A 23,206-nucleotide genomic window follows, 5' to 3' on the forward strand; every position below is an offset into this window, starting at 1 on the left:
CTAAAGGGGGGGGGTGCTGTCACGATCCGGGTATCTGGACGCCATTTCTTACCCATCAGATGCCTCCTAAGGCTGGCTCAGCGCTCCAGGACCGGATCCCATCTGTTATCCTAATGTTCACATTCCTGCATCCTCTCCTGTCTCTCTGAGACGCTGTCACAGTAACGCCTTATACATCTGGCATGGCGTCTCCCGCGGCCTTCGCCGCCGTCCCTGAGCTTCTGCATGCAGAGTGTCAGAGTGGCGATTACGTCAGCCGCGGCCTCCGCTGTGTCCGCGTGGTTGGATGTGCACTTGTCAGCCTGGCATCTCCTGTCTCCAGTGGCCGGCGCCGCCATTACTGTTTTCATTACCACATGGATTACAAACCAAACTTCCCTCCAAGTGTCTGCATGGGCGCAGCCATCTTGGATTCTGTCAGCTGATCATTTCCTCCAATCTGTTGTCAGTATTTTTAATCTGCATAATTGCCAAGCCAATCCCTTCCTTGCTGCAGGTATAAATACACTGTGCCTGAGCAAGGAAGGCGTCAGTGCTTTGGTTGTCAAACCTAGTTCCTGTTTGTCTCTCTCCTGTGATTGTCTTCCAGGTTCCAGCTCCTGTCTCAAGACTTCCACCATAGAGACCCGCACCAGCATTCCACCTGCGGTGTAGCCTGACTCTCCAATCCATTGTGGATTCATCTGTTTCCAGCTACAACATTACCTGCTTCCAGCTCAGCTTCCAGCAGAGTACAGCTTCCCTTAAAGGGCCGGTGTCCTTTCTACACTTTACCACTCTCCACCGGTATTATTATTTCTCCGCTCTCAAGTTCTACATTTCAGTTCATATTTCATCGCTCCCAAGTTCATTTATTATTTAACTGGTTCCAGCCAGTATCCACTCCGTGCTAACAACAGTCTGGTTCCAGCCAGTATCCACAGCAGCTGTTTTATCTTCAGCAACCCAGCTTTTCCTGGAACACCAGCTGGCACAATCCTGGGTTATCTCCATTGCTACAGTCGGGCCTGGTAAGGACTTTCCATCTAGAAGATCATAAGAACTATCTCACACTACCAGTGCCCTGTGGCTCCTGCCATCCTGTAGTACCCAGGAACTGTATTTATTCTTTGCTGACTTTTACGTTTTCTTTTACTGCTGCTGTGTTGCGGAGTTGTCATAATAAACATCATTGACTTTTATCCAAGTTGTCGTGGTCATGCCTTCGGGCAGTTATTATCCATGTTACTTACATGTCCAGGGGTCTGATACAACCTCCCAGGTTCCGGTACATCTCAGCCCCTACAACTGAGGCTGCCTCCCGTCAGCTCAGGCCCTCAGTTGTGACACAGTTACCTCTACTGATACTTGAATGAAAATAGTTTTTCTTTAGCCGGAACTAATTCATTCAACCCATTAGATAATTCCAGAGCCTGATAGAGATTACCATACAGGCTATAGTACATAATTCTACTGACAGTGGAAAAGAAAAACATTGTCAATTATACTGGTGACAACCTGTATTGCAACCTTGTCTACCCCTGTCCTGTCCAAAATATGGCCATATTTATAGTGGTTTAAGATACAGCAATAACCAATACTGTAAAATGGGCAAAATATTACACTTATCTGAAATCAATAACCAAACATAAATACCTGGGTATATGGCTTGAATCTAACATTTCACTTGATTTGCATGTATACACCATGACTTCCAAAATGTATTCTAAACTGGGCCACCTCTATGGAATCAAATTCTATCTAATGCCCATGGCCAGAAAACGCATCTCACAACAGATGTTACTACTGCTACTCATAGACTATGGGAATGTAGTTATTAGTATAAAACATCAATAATCTTTATACAATTTACAAACTTAACCTATTTTGTTTTGATGTGTAAATACGTCAAGTATTAGATCTACTGTAGGCTGAATTTCCCCATAGACAAGGTGTAGAATTCACTTTTCTTTTTTGACCTTCAAATATTTAGTCACATTACTTGCTCCTGCAGTTCGAAGAACTTATTACCTAAGCTATATATTTAGAGGCCTGAAAATGACTTCTAAATTCAGCAAGCCTTCTGCCAGGCTCTCCATTTCTGGAACAACTTACCCAAGTCACTTAAATCTTTATTAGATATAGCAAAACGTCTGCCATATAGCTCTATAAACTTGTCTACAATGGTATCTTTGACATAAATATTTTTAAATAAATAAATATTAAATAAAATAAGATCTGTGAAATATTAATACTTAATCCCACCTCAACTCTTTTTATTCTTCTATTACCTATACTAATAAGAACCTTTTGAAGTTTGGATAGACTGTAAACAACAAAATATACTACAAATGGAAATTAAAGTAAAAATAATATAAAATAAAAATTTGTTGAAAGCACTAATAACAACCTGCAATGGAGGTAGAAATGATTCAGACAATGGGTAATTTTAACTTCAGGTAGACTGCAGCAAAAACCAAAACAGCTTTTTATTGTAAAGAATGTAAAGAGGGTATTCAATTAGTTACAAGACTGCAGAAGGTAAACTCGAATCGTTGAACTCTCACACTTCACCTTAAACTCACTCTAAACTCGCACACTTTGCCTTCATGTGCGCACCACAGGTTTGCACAATTCAATTAGAAATGCCAATTTGCATTACTTGCAGTGAAGTTGCGCAAATTTTGTCCAAAAGCGAACTTGGAAATAAGCATGAAAAAGTGGAGAGACCTTCCTGGACCCCAAAAAAGTGACAAATTCATTAGCAGAGCCATATAGAAGGCTGTTAGTGGGCATAAGGGAAGTACTGGATGCTTTTAAATAGTGTCAAATAGCTGATTTGTGCATTTGTTTGCAAGTTAAATAATGTAAAAAGCTTATGAATTTCATTTAATTACAAATTAATTAAATGAAAAATGCATAAAACGTAGAAATAAATTGATTTGGGGGTAATTTGAGGCCAATAAAAAGTAATTATTTCATTGAAATAAATTATTTAAATTTGGGGTGCATAAACTAATAAAAAGCTGATTTTTGGGTTGAGGTCATTATTTTTTGTTAACTACAATAATGATATGTAATTATTGCCCCAATTAGGCTAATTGAAAACTTCCAAATGCCCTGTTAGTTATTGGTGAGGGGGGGGGGGGGGTGTTAAAGGGGTTCTGAGGCAAGTCCTGACATTTTTACCTTAAAAGAAAAAAATATTTTTCTTACCTATTCACCTGCTCATGGGGGTGTAGACAAAAACATCTGAATTTACTCTGAAAAAAAGTTTGTAACTGAATTGCAAATGTAGTTTGCAATGCAAAATTGCCTTGAATTCGGCAGGACCAAACTCGCACCTAATTGAATTCCCTCCTAAATATGTAACATTGCATCAAACCCAGATTTAGATTGTGTCTGTTTCATCTTTCCATGGACAAAAATCACTGATAAAATCACCAATACAGAGAATAATTGGTATTATCTAAACACATGTGCATTAATTGCCTAATTTGTGGTTGGTTGTTTCCAAACACATTAGTACATTTTACGACATGTATAACAATGGATCAAAAATCATGTATGTGCCCATGACAAGTTTAAAAGAAGGCAATGCTTTATAACAGCACTCCCATGTCAAATACAGTAAGAAATGAGCATGTGTTGTCATGGCTCATATGATTTTCCTTTGATGTTCTTGTACTTGAACTTGAAGACCAATAGCTGAATGCGGAATACACTTTCCACAATAACCTCCACATCTTCCATAAATTTTTGTTCCATCCTAAAGATAAAACACACACAGATACATAACAAATACAAGACATGTTATAGTATAGTTCACAAGTGTAACACTGCCAGTAAAATACTCACAGTAGACATACTGTAGTCAACCTCCCATACACAACCGAAATACAAGAGTATGTGTACCCAAATCTAACTCTCTCTGCACGTGTTATATTTGCCACACCTGCAGTGCACATGGTTTTGCCCATTAGAGGAATATATTGCTTTTGCAATCAACCTTGAATTCGGCCCAAAGGTTCTATTAAGTAAGTACTCTCCATGGCCCGGCTTACTACTCAGCACATGTTGCAAAAGCTGGATAGAGTTTGTGTGCAATACAAACTGTCCCCACTTTATGCATTTAGCTTTGGAATTGCCTTTTCAATGTAAAAAATAAAGAAATAAACTAGACTTAACCTGGGTACACACCTGGCCGACTCACCCACCTATCTAATGATTGGTAAGTGCATATACACTTACCAATTGTTTACCCGATGTGTCATGCCTGATGTCAAAACTGGGCGGGCATTAAAATGTGCCCATCAAGTTGAGAAGTCAGTCACCAACGGCCCCTGCAGAAATTGTACAGGCAGTCATCAGACCTCCTGTACACACAGCCAGATGCTCTGATATATCTGTCATTCACAGACATATCGGGGGTACACACCCAGTGACAGACTTTCGATACATTGGTCGTTCACTCGAATGGCTGGTATATCCCCCAGTGCGTACCCAGCTTTTCTGATCCTTCCTACAAATATGAAAAACAGTCCCATCCAGTACGTGGATCACTCTATTTTGTTCCGAGTTCTTTGTACTTAATGGGTCTGATTATAAGTTGCATGTAATGCAAAAGCATCTGCAAACACAAGCTGCATACACGTTATGATGAGTATGCAAATGCAATTTTACAGAAATATTCAAAGCCACACACATCTCTGTGTATGCCGCTGCCCAGCAGCTTATTTACACCTACATTATGTTGGGTGCAGGAGACACAACATACACACTGCATACAGGGTCAAATCTAACCCTTGTGGGGCCCATGGCACCCAAGATAGGGTAGCCCTCTCCATCCCACGAGCAACTGCAATGTCCACGTGCAACCCCAACAGCACAGCTGGCAACAGGAGCCATCAGGGGTAGGGCCCCACACTGCAGGAGGGTGAGAAGACCTCAGGCTGTTGGGGAGGGCAGGCCCCATGTCGGTGGTGGGGGTTCTGCCCTCTCCAATAGCCTGAGGTCTTCTCTCCCCCTGCAGTGTGGGGCCCTACACCTGATGGCTCCTGGGGCAGAAGACTACATACTGCCGGAGGAGTGCAGGGATGACACCTGATGGCTCCTGGGGCAGAAGACTACATACTGCCGGAGGAAGAGTGCAGGGATGGTGGCTGTGTGATGTACTGCATGGAGATTTGCGATGTCCTGTATGTGCGGCACCTCACTCCCCCTCCTCTCTGGCAGCTCAGTCAATCTCCAGCCTTCGCTGCTGCCAGGACAGTTACTGCTGGCAGCGGAGGCTGGAGAGGGATGACAGCAGCACCAGAGCAGCTCTGGCCAGGGGCCGCCTTTAAGACATACACCGCCCCCCCCCCCCTTAATCCAGCTCTGACTGCGTACACACATCTCAGAAGAGTGAGCAACCCTTGTAGCGTGCCCACAAAATGCCAAGGTGAGGGTTCTCTGTTATGTATATGCCCAGTTGCCACCCAGAAACACCTATTTCCCATACAGCAAATTGCTTGATCTATCTACATTCAGACCTACGCCCAACTCTGATCAGGACCAGTGTTCTAAGTTTCAGGTTCTGCTTAAAAGGGGCACTTGAAAAGAAGATTATGTAATTTAGGACATTTTTGGTAATTAATATGTTGTTTGTGGCATTACTTACACAAGGAACCCAAGCAGCAAAAGTAGTGTATCTCTGGATTTTTGCTAAACATCTTCTAAACCTCCTACATTAATAACAATTCTACCGATCCATATGATCTAAAGGGGTGAAGCAGTTCTTTCAAAACCAAACCAGATAAATTGCCTTTATTTCAACTTATTAGAATTTGAGAACAAGAATGTTTCTGGAAATGTTGTTTGTTATTCTCAACAATACTGTCTGCAATACACTGTCTATCAAATGAGAGAAAAGTTTATAGCATAGTTATATTATCTGTTATGTGAAGGGTCCATGGACTGTAGTAAGATCAATTTCCAGGATGTCACAAAAATATTATTTCTCATTACTTATTTACCCCTGCCTGATCCCCTACCCAATCAAGAGAGAAGGGGGCCCATCTGAAAGCTCTGATTGCCTGCCCCCCCCCCCCCCCCGAATCTACTGCGCATGTGCAGGTCTTCAGGAACATGGCGCCTGCGACACGTTCCTAGGGAAATCTCTAGTGTGCATGTGCGAATCACTGGAAAATGGCCACGGGAGCCCCAGGTTTTACAATACTGATGCTTCCTAAATAAACCCCCAGAGAATTGTTTGCCAATATAGGGTCAGCAAGGGAATCTTAAGGCAATTTTCATAAGTTTATAGGTTTTGTTTTTATTACTCTGGATCAAGTGGAATTTCTGAATAGGAATAATTAAAATCAATTTGGCTATGTCATATATATATAATTATGTAATTGTCTATTTCTCGTGTTCAGGCACTGGATAGACAGGGTCTAGTTATACAGTCAATAAGTCAACCCCAAATGGTCGACATGAAATAGGTTGACAGGTAAAGGGTCAACTGTGTCTAAGGTCGACAGGTACAAACAACTATTTACACGTCAACTTTTTGTACCTGTTGACCTTAGACAGTCAAAATTTTGACCCTGTCAACCTTTTGCATGTCGACCATATGGGGTCAACCTATTAAGTGTCAATCTATTTACTGTAGATCCATTGAATCACACCAATATTCCTATTGCTAATGTTAGGACAAAATATTGCCCTGAAACGTAAAAAATATTCTTAGACTAAGTTTCCCATACCCAAAGCAGCCAAGGTGTGACAAATGCAAAACTTAGCAATCTTTTTATTACAGTACATTTATTCTTTTCTAATTGATGTGAGCCAAACAAAAATAATCCAGAAAACATGTTATAATGACTAATGGTTAGAACAAAATAGAAAAAATTGCAGATATAAAATAATTATCATGAAAAGTTAACCTTTTTTCGTATAATAAATGGATATTTCACATAATACTATTTTACCAGGAAGATAAAGTAGCAGTTAGAGAAATTATGATAATAATAATAATAATAATAATAATAATATCTAGTGAATAAAACATATTTATTACATATTTTAGATATTTCCTATCAACAATCCTCAAATTATTTGCTAGAAACGTCATGAAGTTTAAATGAATAAGCAATTCTGTATACATATACTGGCTAGCTAAAGGATTATAATTGCATTACCTACGCTAATTTAATTTTATACATTTTCTTTCTGACTATAGTTTCTTAGCATTCTGCCTATATCCCACTGGGTTAGGTGCAAAATCCCAGCAGTCACAATACCAATGGGCAGGATGCTGACAGTGGCATGCCGATGTTCAAAATCCCAACAGATCCAGGTAAGTATTTTACCACTGCCCCTAACCTACCCCACCCATAGCCTAACCCTAACTGTTCCCTCCCGCAGCCTAAACCTAACCAAAGCAGTCAAAAGCGGCTCTTGCCGTGGGCAAGCAGGATTTTTGCCCGGTATGCAGCATTCTTAAGGGCGCTGCTGCCATTGCTGTGCTGCAAAACCCTCCCACGTGCTGCCGTGTGGTGCGCCTGACATCGTCACGCACCAAACGGCATTGTGGGAGCGGCCGCAGACACTAGAGGTCCTAATTGACCTCTAGTGTCTGTGTGGCGCTATGCGAGAGAGGTCATGACGTCTCTCCCATAGATCCGAGGAGCGGGCGGCCAGAGACAGAAGCAGTGGTCTGGAAGCAGGAGGGAGGCAGGTGAGTAATTTTTTTATTATTATTATTATTATTATTATTTTTTATTTTTTTGTAAGCGGCGCTACTAAGGGCACAACTACTGGGGGCACAGCTACAGGGGACGAAACTACAGAGGGCACAACTCTCCAGGGGGCACAGCTACAAGGGGTACAGCTACAGGGGGCACAACTACTGGGGGTACAGCTACTGGGGGCACAGCTACAGGGGGCAAAACTCTACAGGAGGCCCAACTGCAGGGGCACAACTCTACAGGGGACACAACTACAGGGGGCACAGCTGCTGGGGGGCACAACTACTGGGGGCACAGCTACAGGGGGCAAAACTCTACAAGGGCCCAACTACAGGGGCACAACTCTACAGAGGGCACAACTACTGGAAGCACAGCTACAGGGGGCAAAACTCTACAGGGGGCACAACTCTACTGGAGGCAAATCTACTAGGGGCACAACTACAGGGGGCATAACTGTGGCCATGCCCCTTCCCTATGAAACCACGCCCCTATTTCTTGACGCACGCCTATGGCGCGCACAAACCCTGTTTTGACTTTTGAGGGGCATCAAATGAAACTTTCGCCCTGGGCACCACAAAGTCTAGAACCGGCCCTGAAAGCAGCCTAACCCTATCTTTCCACCCCGCATGCCTCACCCTAACCCCACTACTTATAGTCTGGATTTGTATGGATTCTGGCTGTTGAGATCCCGACTGCCAAGATCCTGACTGCATCTCATCCCATCTGTTTAAAGTGATGCATATAACCTACCTGTGATCTGTGCACATTGACCGTTGCATAATTCCCTTGAGCAATCCATCTGGCAGCATCTGATATTCGAAAATCTGTACCTGAAAGATTGATACTGAACTGTCCCTGAAACAGTTATTGAAAAGAAGTGGTTAGAAGATATGTGCAGATTTAGTGCAGTGGAAAAAAAACTGCTGTATACTCACTCACTTACAGTATACATAGAGGAGAATACTGGCATTTAAAATGAGAAAACATAGTACTGCTTGTTCTATTGTCTCCTCCTTTGATGTTCCAAACCCTGATGTAGACTGTTTTAGCTAGGCCTCTCTGGCTTTTCCTACCAGTTTTACACAGTTTAAAAAACAAAACAGAAGACAGATGCAGGTGCTCTAAGAAAATATTAAGGGAAAGGAAGCATATCTGATAGGTTAAACTTTGTACTAAAAATAATGGTGTCTTAACAAATTGAAACAAATTATATTCCAAAATGCAGGTGTACAGTAGAACCAGACAATGAAGGATGAATTATTTCCCTGTGAGCACAGATATTTAACTCAATTCTTATATGCCAGTACTGGATCTTAAACTGCCTTTTAAAAAACATGGATTGTATACAGCATACCTCCCTACTGTCCCAATTTTTACGGGACAGTCCCGTTTTTTTGGAATTGTCCCGCTATCCCACTGTCGGGCCGCAGTGTCTCGCAGTGCGGGGGAGGGAGGCAGTTGGGAGTCTCCTGTAGTCACTGCTCTGCATGCGCACAGCGTCTATTCACAGAAGACATGCCCCCTCAGTGACAGAAAACAGGGACGTGGCAGGTGGTTAGGGCATTCCTGTGAAGCCACACCCCTTTTTATGAAGCCATGCCCCCTTTTCGGGCGAGCGCAGCTTTGCCGCACATAAGAGTCTCGGGTCAGCATTCTTCAAAGTTGGGAGGTATAGTACAGCAATAGATCAATCTTACAGATAGCTGGTTTCAATCTTGTTAGTGTAGATGGAATTGGTTCAAGATAAGGACAGTACCAATAAGAGGCAGAAACAAATGCCAACGTAGTCCTATCCAGAATCCACATACTCAATCTGTTAGAGCACTAAAAATGGGAACCAAAACAACCATGACATACCATTTTTAATCCACAACCAGACCCAGTCTCTGGGTATAAATGCAATTGGGCTTATTTAGAGCCCTCCATTATTCATTCATGCAAGCAGCTTTACAAAGTTAGAGAGCACAATGAACTCTAAAGTATTTGTTGGACACATCAGAGTACCTGCAAGTCTCTTTCTAACTTTGTGAGCTTGCTTACATGAATAATTTAGGAAATTGAAGCTGATCTAGAATTTGATGTATGGTGGACTTACAATACAGATGTGTTCACATAAATCTTTCCTAAAAACAAGTCACATGGCGTGCCATGGACCCTGCAATTTAGCCACGCCTTGTCATTTTTCTTAAACTATGCTTCTTTAATCTGCTACTTGATATAAATTCTTTTGATACCAAAAAATGTGGGAATCCAACCAATCGCTACCCGTGGTGGAGTATCTCAGTCGTGTTAAGCATCTCGTGCCATATGACACAAAAAAGGAAAGGTGCATGTGGACACATCTGTATCTTTAAACATTGAGTAATGATACCACAAAAAGGTTTCCTCCTGAGAGCACCAGTGCCAAGCTTTTAAGGAATTACCACACAGTGTAAACCTTTTTAAGTGAATTAATGGAAAGTTATAAAGTGGGCTAAAAATTATGCCAGATGTTTAAAAACTCAGCTGATATCAATGAGTTAGACATATTTGAAAAACAATTTACTTTTACCATTCATTGTCTCTGAGTTCTTGTATAATTGATTGTGTAGTTTAAAGGATGTACCTTGATTTAACAAATACTGTCTTGAAAAAAGATATTGTATCCACATTGGGATACATTATATAAACTGCCTATACAATTCCATGTCTAATAGGATAACTGTTATGTTAGCTAAGATTATGGTATGTGTGCAAACTGTAAATGAAAAGATTTTGTGAATACAAAAACGTATTTTCTGGATAAAGTAATTATACAATAATTGTAATAGGATTATATTGCTCCTAGGTCACTGAAACATTTGCGTTGTTGTGAATGTTCAACAATGGTTAATGATCAGATAATAACCCCCCTGCAGATTTTATTGTCTCAAGTAAGAACATATAAAGGTTTCAGTGTCTTAATGTGTATTCAGCACACAACACACTCTTACATGTACCTGTGGGCACTTTGCAGCACTGTAACAGTCACCTGCTGTGGCAAACGGAACTGCTCTTCCCAGCATGGTACGAGCGAAGAGGAGATCTGTAGCTAAAAAGTGTTATGAAAAATATATTTAGACAAGGCAACCACCAAATTGTTCACACAAAACTTCCCACTTGTTATATATTATATCTTGGGTTATTTATTTATTTTGTATTTATATAGACATGGGGGTATATTTACAAAGATTCGTGTTTTGGCCGTTTTGAAGGGTGTTTGAACTCAAATGGTATCGGGTGCATTTTACTGCAACTTTTTGAATCCTGATACGATCATTCACTAAGCTGCCGAGTTTTGCACAATCGTTTTTTCCGATGTCGATGTGATTCGTAATATCAGGCAGTGTTTTACGGGAGTGATGAGTAAAACACTGCTTGACAAAACACAAGGAATCCCGGCCGGATCTGTGAGATCCGTGCAGGGCTTCATTGTGTACCTTAAAAAGTTGATTAAAGTCTTAAAAAATCTGAAAAAAATTGCGTGGGGTCCCCCCTCCTAAGCACAACCAGCCTCGGGCTCTTTGAGCAGGTCCTGGTTGAAAAAATATGGGGGGGAAAATGACAGGGTTCCCCCATATTTAATCAACCAGCACCGGGCTCTGCGCCTGGTCCTGGTTCCAAAAATACGGGGGACAAAAAGCGTAGGGGTCCCCCGTATTTTTGAAACCAGCACCGGGCTCCACTAGCCAGGTACATAATGCCACAGCCGGGGGACACTTTTATACTGGTCCCTGCGGCCCTGGCATTACATACCCAACTAGTCACCCCTGGCCGGGGTACCCTGGAGGAGTGGGAACCCCTTAAATCAAGGGGTCCCCCCCTCCAGCCACCCAAGGGCCAGGGGTGAAGCCCGAGGCTGTCCCCCCCATCCAAGGGCGGCGGATGGGGGGCTGATAGCCTTTTGAAAAAATGTGAATATTGTTTTTAGTAGCAGTACTACAAGTCCCAGCAAGCCTCCCCCGCAAGCTGGTACTTGGAGAACCACAAGTACCAGCATGCGGTGGAAATCCGGGCCCGCTGGTACCTGTAGTACTACTACTAAAAAAATACCCCCAAAAAACAGGACACACACACCGTGAAAGTATAAGTTTATTACATACATGCACACCTCCATACATACATACTTACCTATGTTCCCACGAGGCTCGGTCCTCTTCTCCATGTAGAATCCTTGGGGTACCTGTGAAAAAAATGATACTCACATAATCCAGTGTAGAATCAGACCTTTGTATAATCCACGTACTTGGCAAAATAATAAAACGGAAACCCGACCACGCACTGAAAGGGGTCCCATGTTTACACATGGGACCCCTTTCCCCGATTGCCAGGACCCCCCTGACTCCTGTCAAAGAGGGTCCCTTCAGCCAATCAGGGAGCGCCACGTCGTGGCACTCTCCTGATTGGCTGTGTGCTCCTGTAGTGTCTGTGAGGCAGCACACGGCACAGATACAATGTAGCGCCTATGCGCTCCATTGTAGCCAATGGTGGGAACTTTGCGGTCAGCGGTGAGGTTACTTTCGGTCAACCGCTGACTGCATCAGGGGTGGGCAATTATTTCAGCTGAGGGGCCACTTGACACTTTCCTGTCAGTATTCAAGGGCCGCACACAAAATAGCAGCTCCCCTCCATGCGCCAAAAATATAGGGACGTGGCCAAAAAATCATACAGATTCATATTAGGCTGCACAATAGTCTCCATTATTTAAATTACGCCACACAGTAGCGCCATTTACACACATTACACCAGAGCCCCTGTCACACATTATGCCAGGTAGAGACCCATTTTACACATTACTCCAGGTAGAGCCTCTATCACACATTACGGCAGCTAGAGCCCCCTTTTACATTACAGCAGGTAGAGCTCCCTTTTACACATTACGGAAGGTAGAGACCCCTTTTACACATTACGGCAGGTAGAGCTCCCTTTTACACACTGTGGTGGGGGGGTTGGGTTAGCTGCGGGGAGGGGAGATTAGGGTTGGGCACCGCCCTCGGAGGGTTAGGGTTAGGCTACGGGGAGAAGGGGCCTAGGTTTAGGCAGCCATACGGGGTGGTTAGGGTCAGGGCCGGTTCTAAGACTTGTGGCGCCCCGGGCAAAATATGGGGGCGTGGCTTCAATTGGGGGCGTGGTCACGATGCTGCAAGAAAATAAATAAATAAATAAAAAGAATACTTACCATCTCCGTTCCTGATCCAGACCCCCTCCGCCGGCGGCACCGCTCTTCTCCCCTCTCTCTTCTCTTCGATCTATGGGAGAGACATTATTACGTCTCTCCCATAGAACAGCATAGACACTAGAGGTCAATTATGACCCCTAGTGTCTGTGCCACTATGCTGTGCGGTGCACGATGACGTCATCGCGCATCGCACAGCAAAGGTCCTCTACACGAAGGGAAACTAGACCGTAGCGTCTAGTTTCCCTTCATGGAGAGGACCTTTGCTGTGCGGTGCGCGATGACGTCATCGCGCACCGCACAACTAAGGTCCTCTCAATGAAGGGAAACTAGACGCTACGCGTCTGGTTCCCTTCAAAGCGGGGGGGGGCACAGCAAGACACTGCGGGGGGCACAGTGGCGGATCTTGCCCTGGTGCGGCGCCCTCCGGATGGCGCCGGCCCCCCCCTGGAAGGCGGCGCCCCGGGCAAAAGTACCGCTTGCCCGTGGCAAGAACCGCCACTGGTTAGGGTTAGGCACTAAGGGAGGAGCTTACGGTTAGGTTGTGGGGAGAACCCTGTCAGTTTCGAGATATCGGGATCCCAGCATCGGTATTTTGACCGACGGGATCCCAAGCGGCGGTGAATCATTCTGATCCAACACATACACAGAGCTACATATACATAGTTACACAGACACATATACAGAGTTACAGACATACAGTATACACAGAGTTACACAGACACATATACAGAGCTACAGACACACATACAGAGCTACAGACACATAGGGCCAGATGTACTAAGCCTTGAAAAGTGATAAATATCACGGTGATAAAGTACCAGCCAATTCGGCACCTAACTGTCATTTTTCAAACACAGCCTGTAACATGGCAGTTAGGAGTTGATTGGCTGGCAGTTTATCACTGTGAAATTTATCACTTTTCAGGCTTAGTACATCTCCCCCATATAGAGTTACACAGAGACATATACAGACACATACACAAAGTTACAGGCACATTATCATATACAGTTGCACAGACATAATATCATTTATGGTCCCTCATACCTTAAATTAAAAACTGTCACTGCATAAAAACTTTGCTTTGCATGATAAAGTGCAGGAGCATCAGGGCTGTGCTCCGTGCCGGGTAGCCCCGCCCCCTGCAGGAACACTGCTTCCTCCTTCTTCCTTCCGATAATCAGGGATGGCCCATTGAAGGAGGGGGGCCCAAGACACATGCCCCGAAAGACCCCTGCTACTGAGAGCCTCCATTCTCCGCACGGCAAAGCAAGCACTGCAGTCCTTCCCCCTGTCTCAGAGGCGGAGCTTGTCCTGGCTGGCTGGCTGGGAGGGTGAGTGAGAGTAGCAGGGGGAGGAGGAGCTACGCTGACAGGGAGCAGAGGGGAAAGATCACACAGTGCCGGCTGCGGCTAATAGAGCCGCGCTGTCACAGGCATCATCTCGCAGCCGCTGCCGGTGACCTGGGCTGGAAGCTGGCCGGGACAGTGACAAGCGGCCCTGTCGGGCCGCTTGTCATTGCACGCAGGTGGGAGGCAGCGGGCCGGGCAGGATCGGTTTGCGGGCCGCATCTGGCCCGCGGGCCGCATTTTGCCCACCCCTACGCTAGATCATTGCGGCTAAGTGGAATGACCCCTTATCTATTAAACTGTGGTAACAACTGATTTTCAATCACTGCAATAAGTGGCAATAATAGTTAGCCTTATTGCTGCAGTTGTTAAATAGACACTTTAGTTACTTATTCGAATAACATGTAAGAATAGTAAAAAATGAAAGATTAATTTTTTTTCTTGTGAGTAAATCAGTGCAGTGTTTTAATAAACTTACTTTTTATTTGCATTGAAATGATATCTAGTCTTATTTTACTGAATACAGTTATTCCAGCTGCCAGGTAGTCATTTTTACATGCACAGTCTTGCTTTCTGCTCCCATTAAATGGACACTCATATGGATTTTTCAGCCTTGAAAAAGATAACTGTTAGAAATGTAATTAAAAAAAACCCTCACACCTACAAAGCTACAGAATGTGATTAAATAATACAAAATCAATACAAAGCAACATCACACACACCCTCTTTTAGCAAGACGCTTCACTTACAGTACGGTAAATATACGGTAAATATACTGTACCTCTGCTATCGCATCTTAAGTGGTATTCTACACAAATGGAGTAGGCTAAAAGTGGAGTAAAATGTGGTAAACTATTAAGGGACACCTTTAATAGAAAATCCAAATTCAAAAATACAATATATTTCATTTTAATTTACCATATCTCTGTGATTGCATACATAACTGGTAACAAAGTTTTCCCTTTGGGAGAAGCTCGGAGAGGAGAAGCAGGTGGGCGGTGATGAGGGCGGGGCCAGACTATTGGCGTAAACAGGACCTGCCCCTTCCCTGCAAAATGCGGCAAATCAATCATATTTTCAATAGGTGGTGGTGCTAAAGTGGCACAATTACCATAGAATTGTGTCACTAGGCCCCGCTCCATCAACACGGCCCACATATTCCTGGTATTATTTTCCCCCATTTTGCCACTTCATTGGGAAGTAGGTGAGATGCAGGATGGGTGCCCACTATTCCGGGGGTGCATAGGATTACCTGAAAAATCATGAGTCTCCCGCAGCTTCTGGGAGGGCAAGCAAGTATGGTTTTATCATGCGCTGTTTACAAGCCACAGCATCTAGATTATTTCACAAATTTGATGGAGGAGAAATTGTATATTTTCAAAGCTCATGAATATATTGTATATCTCTTGATATATGCACTTGTACTTCACAGTTTATATGTGATACAGAATAATCCTGGAAGCTAAAAACATTTAAACAATTAAAATTAACATGCCCCACCCATACTCCACTTTCCAATAGGTCACACCCCTTTCAGGGTCTGAGAGTCAGAACAACTCACTCAAACCTTTAAGCACCCCTTGTTTAAGTTTTAACTTGCAAAATATGGTGCTGCCCTTTAAATATTGCTCAGTCTGTAACAAAGGTGGCGGAGGCTGGAGGGTACACTGGCCTGTGGCTGGACTGCCAGTTTCTTACAGTTTTCACTCAGACCCAAGGTACGGACATATATGCTGACTGCACCTGTTGCAAGTGGCTCCTCGCTGTCTCAAGATGGCCGTGGTGTCCGTGCCTCTCACCAGGCCAGGCGGAATCTGGTCTCCAGCCACTGCATCTCCACCCCAAATTTTCTGGTACCTGGCTTTTCCAGGCAATATCCCGCTGCTCTCCGCCAGCAGCGCTGCTCTCACCGCCCAGCTTCCTGCGGCCATCTGCTGGTCTCAGCTACCGCTCTGCTCCACATTCCAGCACCTCATCCATTCATTAACAGTGTTCCACCTCTTTCTTCCCAACAACCTTTGCTTCTCCCAGCTGCGCCTGTCCAATCAGCTCTCCTTCCCGAGACCACATGATCAGACCATGGGCTACACTTGACTCCTCCTGTGCCAGCTCTTCCCCTGCTGCTGCAGAGCTGCAAGTAAGACTTTATTAAAGGGTCCCAAATTAACCCTTTGACTCATACTGTGTGTAAATCTGGATCTGGCACTAGCCAGTGCCTCCTGAGTCATTTACCTCACCGCACGTCCGTGTCATGTACGTCGGAGACTGGAATCGAGGGTAGTTTTGTTTCGCAGCCAGTCACGCTCAACAAACTGCTGGGTGTGACAAGACTGCATACTCGGGTGAGGGAGACACTGGGTTTGTTGCAGTTTACTCCATTAGTTTTTTGTTAACTTTACCATAGTTGTTATAGTGCTGTCACCATTATTTTAATACTGCTGTTTCCTGCCTTTCTATTTTATTACCCTCTTCTCCCACCACCTGGATGTTATACTTCTACTACCTGCGCACCCTGCCAGATGTAACCTACACAGTACTCCCCACATGGCTGCCTCAGGTGGTTCTTTTTTGGGGAGGATGCACAACACATGGATGTATCCATTCAGTGTGTATCATACTACACGTGTTAGTCACTCGTATATGTCTTAGGGGGTAATTCAGAGTTGATTGAAGATGTGCTAAATTTAGCACATCTACGATCAATTACTCTGATATGCGTGGGGACGCCCAGCACAGGGCTAGTCTGCCCTACATTTGAGGCCCTACCCCCCCACCCCCCCCGTACAGGTACAAAAGCATTGCACGGCGCGCTGACAGGGAGCTACTGGCCGCGTCTCAGGTTGCAGCAGCTGCATGTGACGTCACGCAGCCACCGCGGCCCACACCCCAATGGTCCGGACATGCCTCCGTTGTCCAGACCGTGCCCCGCCAACACCTCTGCCAGTCAAGCAGGCAGAGGTGATTGCAGCCCAGAGATGCTGATAGCATCTCACTGGGCTCCCTGGAAAAAAAATTCAGACTGCGATCGCTGCTGCTGAATTAGCCCCATAGTTTCTTGTATTGCCTATTCCAATTAATAAAAAGAAAACCAGAGCTGCATGCACTAAATTGCTAAGAAGTAAAAAAGAGATATTGCTTTGACTACATAAAATAAGCAATTTAATACATATGTAATAAGTACACACTAATAGGGAGTATACTTATCATACTAAAAATAAAAAATTAAAATGCAATTTGCAAGCAACTCTCAGCAGGAATATTGTATATAAAAGAATCCTCCCTTAGGGGTCTATTCATGAAGCAGAGAAAAGTGTGGAGAAGTGAGCCAGTGGAAAAATTGCCCATGGCAACCAATAAGTTGCTACATATAATTTTATGGAATGCATTTTATAAATGTTACACGACACTGATTGGTTGTGATGGCCAACTTTCCTCTGGCTCACTTTTCCATACTTTTCACTGCATCATGAATACACCCTTAGTAAGATGAAAATCCAGTCACTGAAACTAATAAAGTTTAAAACAATTAGTAATGGTGTCAGTCTCCAGTTGATACTTTAAGAAATGTAAGTTGATACTTTTGTGCAAATGGTATAGTTGTTGTCCTGAACAAGATTCAGATAGAGGATACTACAGGTTGAGTATCCCATATCCAAATATTCCGAAATACCGAATATTCCGAAATACATAATTTTTTGAGTGAGACTGAGATAGTGAAACCTTTGTTTTTTGATAGCTCAATGTACACAAACTTTGTTTAATACTCAAAGGTATTAAAAATATTGTATTAAATGACCTTCAGGCTGTGTGTATAAGGTGTATATGAAACATAAATGAATTGTGTGAATGTACAAACACTTTGTTTAATGCACAAAGTTATAAAAAATATTGGCTAAAATGACCTTCAGGCAGGGTGTATAAGGTGTATATGTAACATAAATGCATTCTGTGCTTAGATTTAGGTCCCATCACCATGATATCTCATTATGGTATGCAATTATTCCAAAATACGGAAAAATCCGATATCCAAAATTCCTCTGGTCCCAAGCATTTTGGATAAGGGATACTCAACCTGTACTAATAATCCAGAACCACAATGTGCTGATAGCCACAGGAACTGTGTCCACAATAAATAAGGAACCAATAGCAGTTACTGTTTTCTCTCTTAGATATCCCACTGCAATGTGTAGAAGTGGCGTCCAATTCCACCACTGTGTGGGACATGCAGCTGTGGTCAGCAGACCAGAGAGCTATGCTGGCAGGTAAACAGTCTAGATGAGCAGTTCCTGTAGCTCCTGCCAAACATGCTGTGCAGCTACAGTATGTACAGAGACCAAGGGGGTCATTCCGAGTTGATCGCATGCTAGCTGATTTTAGCAGCCATGCAAACGCATAGTCGCCACCCATGAGGGAGTGTATTTTTGCTTTGCAAGTGTGCGAACGCCTGTGCAGCCGAGCTCTACAAAAACATTTTGTGCAGTTTCAGAGTAGGTCTGAACTTACTCAGCCTTTGCGATCACTTCAGTCTTTTTGGTGCCAGAATTGATGTCACAACCCGCCCTCCAAACGCCCGGAAACGCCTGCGTTTTCCCTACCACTCCCAGAAAACGGTCAGTTGCCACCCTGTCAATCTTCTTGCAACCGGCTGTGCATATAGAGTCTTCGTGCAATCTATAGCTCGGCAACGATCCGCATTGTACCCGTACGACACACGTGCGCATTGAGGTGCATGTGCAGTATTGACCTGATCACAGCGAAAATCGGCAGCGTGCAATCAACTCGGAATGACCCCCCAAGACAGAGGTGCTCACACCAGGGCCATCTTAACAGCAGTGTAGGCTCCTAGGCAAAGCAATGCACTGGGGCCCCTCCCATTCTTCAGTGGTAGGGGTGGGGGTACTATCAGTGGCAGCTTTGATGTCCTGCGGACAGTAGGGGGTGTTTTATCTTCCACTCAGCATGTAAGACCTGGAGCAGTAATTTCTATTAATTACTCCTTTACTGCACAAATGGGGTGGGAGGGAGAACACTAAACTTTAGAAGGGTGAAATGGGCTGAATGAAGGGGCCCTGGTACATGACTTCCAGGGTGGTAGGGGGTATTTACTATGCAGGGGAGAGGTGGATAGTGGGAGGGCAGCTTGCTTGACTGCAGATATCTCCAGTTTCTGGAAATAGATTTCTTAAAAAACTAGAGAGTCCCACCTTTCAGGAGGTACTGGGGACTTGGGGGTCAGAGTTCATTAGCCAGAGCAATATTTAGACAAATATATAAAACCGCATCCCAGGTGTGTGGAGCTTGAACAGGAACCAGCTGCTGGAAGGCTGATATTTCTGGTTCTAGGCATAGTAGAGACAATCTGACAATGTCAACCCAAAGGGGAGATACCAGCTTTTGGAATATACCCTCAGTCAGTCAGACAGAACCTGAGATATCTGGCTGGGAAGAGCAATTAACAGGCTCAGATTGGGACCACTGCTTTGTAGTCAGAAATCTCTAGTTCCCCAGGGCCGATTTTAAACAATCTGGTGCCACTGGAAAGAGGGGACCCTCAACTATCAGCCTAGGGCACTTATACTCCTGGGGCCCTTGGGCAAGTGCCCTGGCTCACACACACAAGGGAGCACATTGAACTGGAGCTCCTTGTACAGAATGACATGCAAGTCAGCAGGGTTCAGATGGTAGGGTAGAGAGTTAGCAGAGTTGCAGAGAGGCACCAAGTGCACCAATAAAACAGCCCTGACCGGATTCTTCCCAGGACCTGGATTTCTTCACAGGTATATGCCTATTCCACTCAGGGTAACCTATGCAGTGTGCCCAAACTAGCTGCCTCGTCTGGTAACTTTCATGGGTTAGTTATGTAACCTGTGGAATTTATTACCTAAAATGGCTGCACCAACCCTGCATTAGGTTCATTATGTACCCTATGTTTATTGTTTTTTGGTTTGTTTTCCTCTTGCTGTAATATAAACCTTTTAAAACCAGCTTTCATGCTGGTAAAGCAACTTTGAGTCCTGCTGATGAAAGGCACTATACAAAGAAATTGACAATAATAATAATAATAATAATAATTATTATTATTATTATTATTAGCAGCACTATTAAAATTCGTCTGGGCAGATAAAAGGACCTGTGTTTAATCAATAAATATTCCACATCCATAGAACCGAAAGTCTTAATAAACACAACATTGTGCAACACATGATTATCATTACAGAGGCCAACAACTTTAAGCGAACCCAATTCTTGGGTTCTGTCTGCTCTAAATAATGTCCTATACCTGAAAACTGTATCAGTAAAAATAGAACTATGGCTTAGATATTGTTTATTAGCAATGTCCACCTACACAGCATCCAGCTTGCTTGGGAAAGACAGTCATTAGCAAGAAATAGGGGACTCAATGTGTCCAATCTTCAGCTTAGTTTTAACACTGGCTCTCTTACCACTCTTCTCCTGCCTACGAGTGTCACTTCTAGCCACATCTTCTAGTCAGGCCTTGCCCCCAGCGGCATCCCCCATATGTAGCATGCTGTCTGGCGCCAATGTCGCTCCCTCAGCCACCATCCTCCTCCACTCTCGTACCACCTGGCTTGAAGCTCCAGGGTATTTGTCTTCTGGACCAAAATGGCTGGTTTTAGTACCAGACAAAGGGTAAAATCGAAGGATTTATTAGGGTGGGTTCCGTGTGTGTGCTGCTATGTTGTTACTGCATATAGCAGCGTTTAATAGCAGCACTGCGTTGCTTATGCATCACAGTATGCCATGCTCAGTTGCAGTTAATAGATAGCGGGAACATGCGTCACAGGTTATAAATGACGCAATGTGTCAACAACATAGCAGGACACAACTATATACAGTATATATATATATCAGTATATACAGTATATAAATATATGTATATAGATAGATAGATAGATATCGCTCAAATGGTGCGGTACTCCTTTGATAAATGGCATTAAACGTTGATTTATACAATGTTACTGCAGTGGATGTTGTTTGTAGGCTAGGAGTGAAGCACCATTTGAGTGACCTGTACTATGAACCCTATGTGAGAGCACCCAACTAAGTAATGTTTTTTAATTTGTAGTACCATAGATAGATAGATAGATAGATAGATAGATAGATAGATAGATGTAGAATACTGATAGATAGAGAGAGAGAAATGTAGAAATCCCTAGAGAGAAAGAAAGAGACATTGTAGATAGATTTAAAAAAAAACTAGAGAGAGAGAGACTGTAGATATATAGGGACATATGGAAACCAAGAGAGAGAGAGAGAGACTGTAGACAGATCACACATAAAGCCAAAACTTACTTCCTCTGTATGATCCCAGCTCCTGAGTGTAACCTCTGGAATCCCCTGTGTCAGGTCTCTCCCCCACGCTTCGTACTCCTGCCTCTGAGCTGCATGCCTCATGTCAACTCAGCCAGCTTTCAGTTTCTGCTCACTCAGCAGGGATGACTTCTTTCAGTTGGGACAGCACAAATAGAGATGAGGGCATCTAGAGGCACCCGGCAGTACTGCACTTGGCAGTGAGATTGATGGGAGCTCTCTGTCAGCGTCCAGCTGGCTCATAACAGGAGTTCTCTGGTCGAAGAAACATACAGAGTGTCTGCCGGCCAGCACTGATCAGGGGGGGTTTCTGGGAACTCAGAAACTCCCCCTGCGTGCGCTATTGACAGGCTGGTCTCCGGATGCAAATTTAAGACCCAGGCCAGAGATGTGTATTTGTCCCTGCCTCCATGTGCTCCATCAGCTGCATTGGAACTCAGGAGGCAATTGAGCCTTGGCTTTTGGTCTCCCTGATGCACTGCTGTAGTGGTGTAGATACAGCAGCTCCTCTCAGGGGTTACACAATCCTACACTGGCCTCTCCAGCACAATGATAATCAATGTGAGAATAAGAAGCCTACTCGATCCTCTGTAAGCATGGAGCTTACAGCCTCTAGTGGCGCCCCTATATTCCTGCTCATATCTAATTTTTCCTGAATACAATTATACCGTCAACACCTTTGGAAAGTAATTTTACTCCACTTTTATATTAATTCCACATTTTAGAAAAAGGCCATATGAGGTTAAATTATAATTAAAACTCTACTTGGAGCTGACTAATACAATTGAAAGTGTATTCTGCATATTGTATGAAAAAATACTTATTCTCTCACTCCAAAATATATTACAATACCTGTATCCAAATACTTCTGAAAAGTTGTCTGCTTCACCTTTAATCAATGTTATATATTCTTTTGGACTATCTGACTCCATTCCTGAACAGTAAATCTGCCAAAAATAAACATTACTATAAGGCAAAAATAACATAAAGAATATTAAGCATTAATAGAGTTTTGCTATTCAAATACCTTCACTTGTCTGTTGTTAATTTTCAGTGAATATTCAGCATCTGTTTGAGTGTTATTTAGCAGGCGTAATTCTTTGCAGCTCTTATAGTCACCTATGGATGAGAATAGAATAATGCAATATTTTGTCTGTCAGAGAACACTGTATGACATACATGGAAAAATCAGTTAATAGACTCAATTCATACTATTCACTTCCTAATGAATGTACAGCATCATTAATCTTAAACTCAGTTATATTGACTGCCTAGGGAAAATCACATACATCAGCATATCATGTACAGTTGTTATGTATTTTTCATGAAATCAGTAACATTGGGAATAATATTTTGTAAAAAGGGGCTTGTAGAAAGCGTTTTTTTTATAACGTATACCGTCGGGTTTGAAATTTTTACCACATTCTCTCTTACCTCTGCAAACTTTGAATACACGTGCCCTCTGATCAGCTTCAATTTGGGTTACACCAAATACATACAGTACCATAAGATTTGGGTAAATACTAAATCCTATTACAAAGCTTTCTGCTATATCATGCTTCAAATTCTAACCTTAATTAGCATATTAAAATTAAGCATGAGGGACCTTTCTTATCATT

At 43.4% G+C, this 23,206-nt stretch overlaps 1 protein-coding gene across 2 annotated transcripts in view; it reads right to left on the reverse strand.

Annotated features, from left to right (window-relative positions):
- Positions 1-2,942: 2,942 nt before the first annotated feature.
- The window catches only part of ADAMTS20 (ADAM metallopeptidase with thrombospondin type 1 motif 20), a 406,022-nt gene continuing 385,758 nt past the window's right edge, over positions 2,943-23,206 (reverse strand). For both annotated transcript variants that reach the window (XM_063927338.1, XM_063927339.1), the window contains exons 34-39: positions 22,615-22,706; positions 22,440-22,534; positions 14,734-14,867; positions 10,691-10,782; positions 8,463-8,567; positions 2,943-3,748 (exon numbers count right to left, since the gene is read on the reverse strand). In XM_063927338.1, coding sequence (XP_063783408.1) covers positions 3,638-3,748; positions 8,463-8,567; positions 10,691-10,782; positions 14,734-14,867; positions 22,440-22,534; positions 22,615-22,706 — 629 coding nt within the window. In that variant the 3' untranslated portion in view covers positions 2,943-3,637. The remainder of the gene's footprint in view (positions 3,749-8,462; positions 8,568-10,690; positions 10,783-14,733; positions 14,868-22,439; positions 22,535-22,614; positions 22,707-23,206) is intronic.

The sequence above is a fragment of the Pseudophryne corroboree genome, chromosome 6, assembly GCF_028390025.1.
Source record: "Pseudophryne corroboree isolate aPseCor3 chromosome 6, aPseCor3.hap2, whole genome shotgun sequence".
Classification (NCBI taxonomy): Eukaryota; Metazoa; Chordata; class Amphibia; order Anura; family Myobatrachidae; genus Pseudophryne; species Pseudophryne corroboree.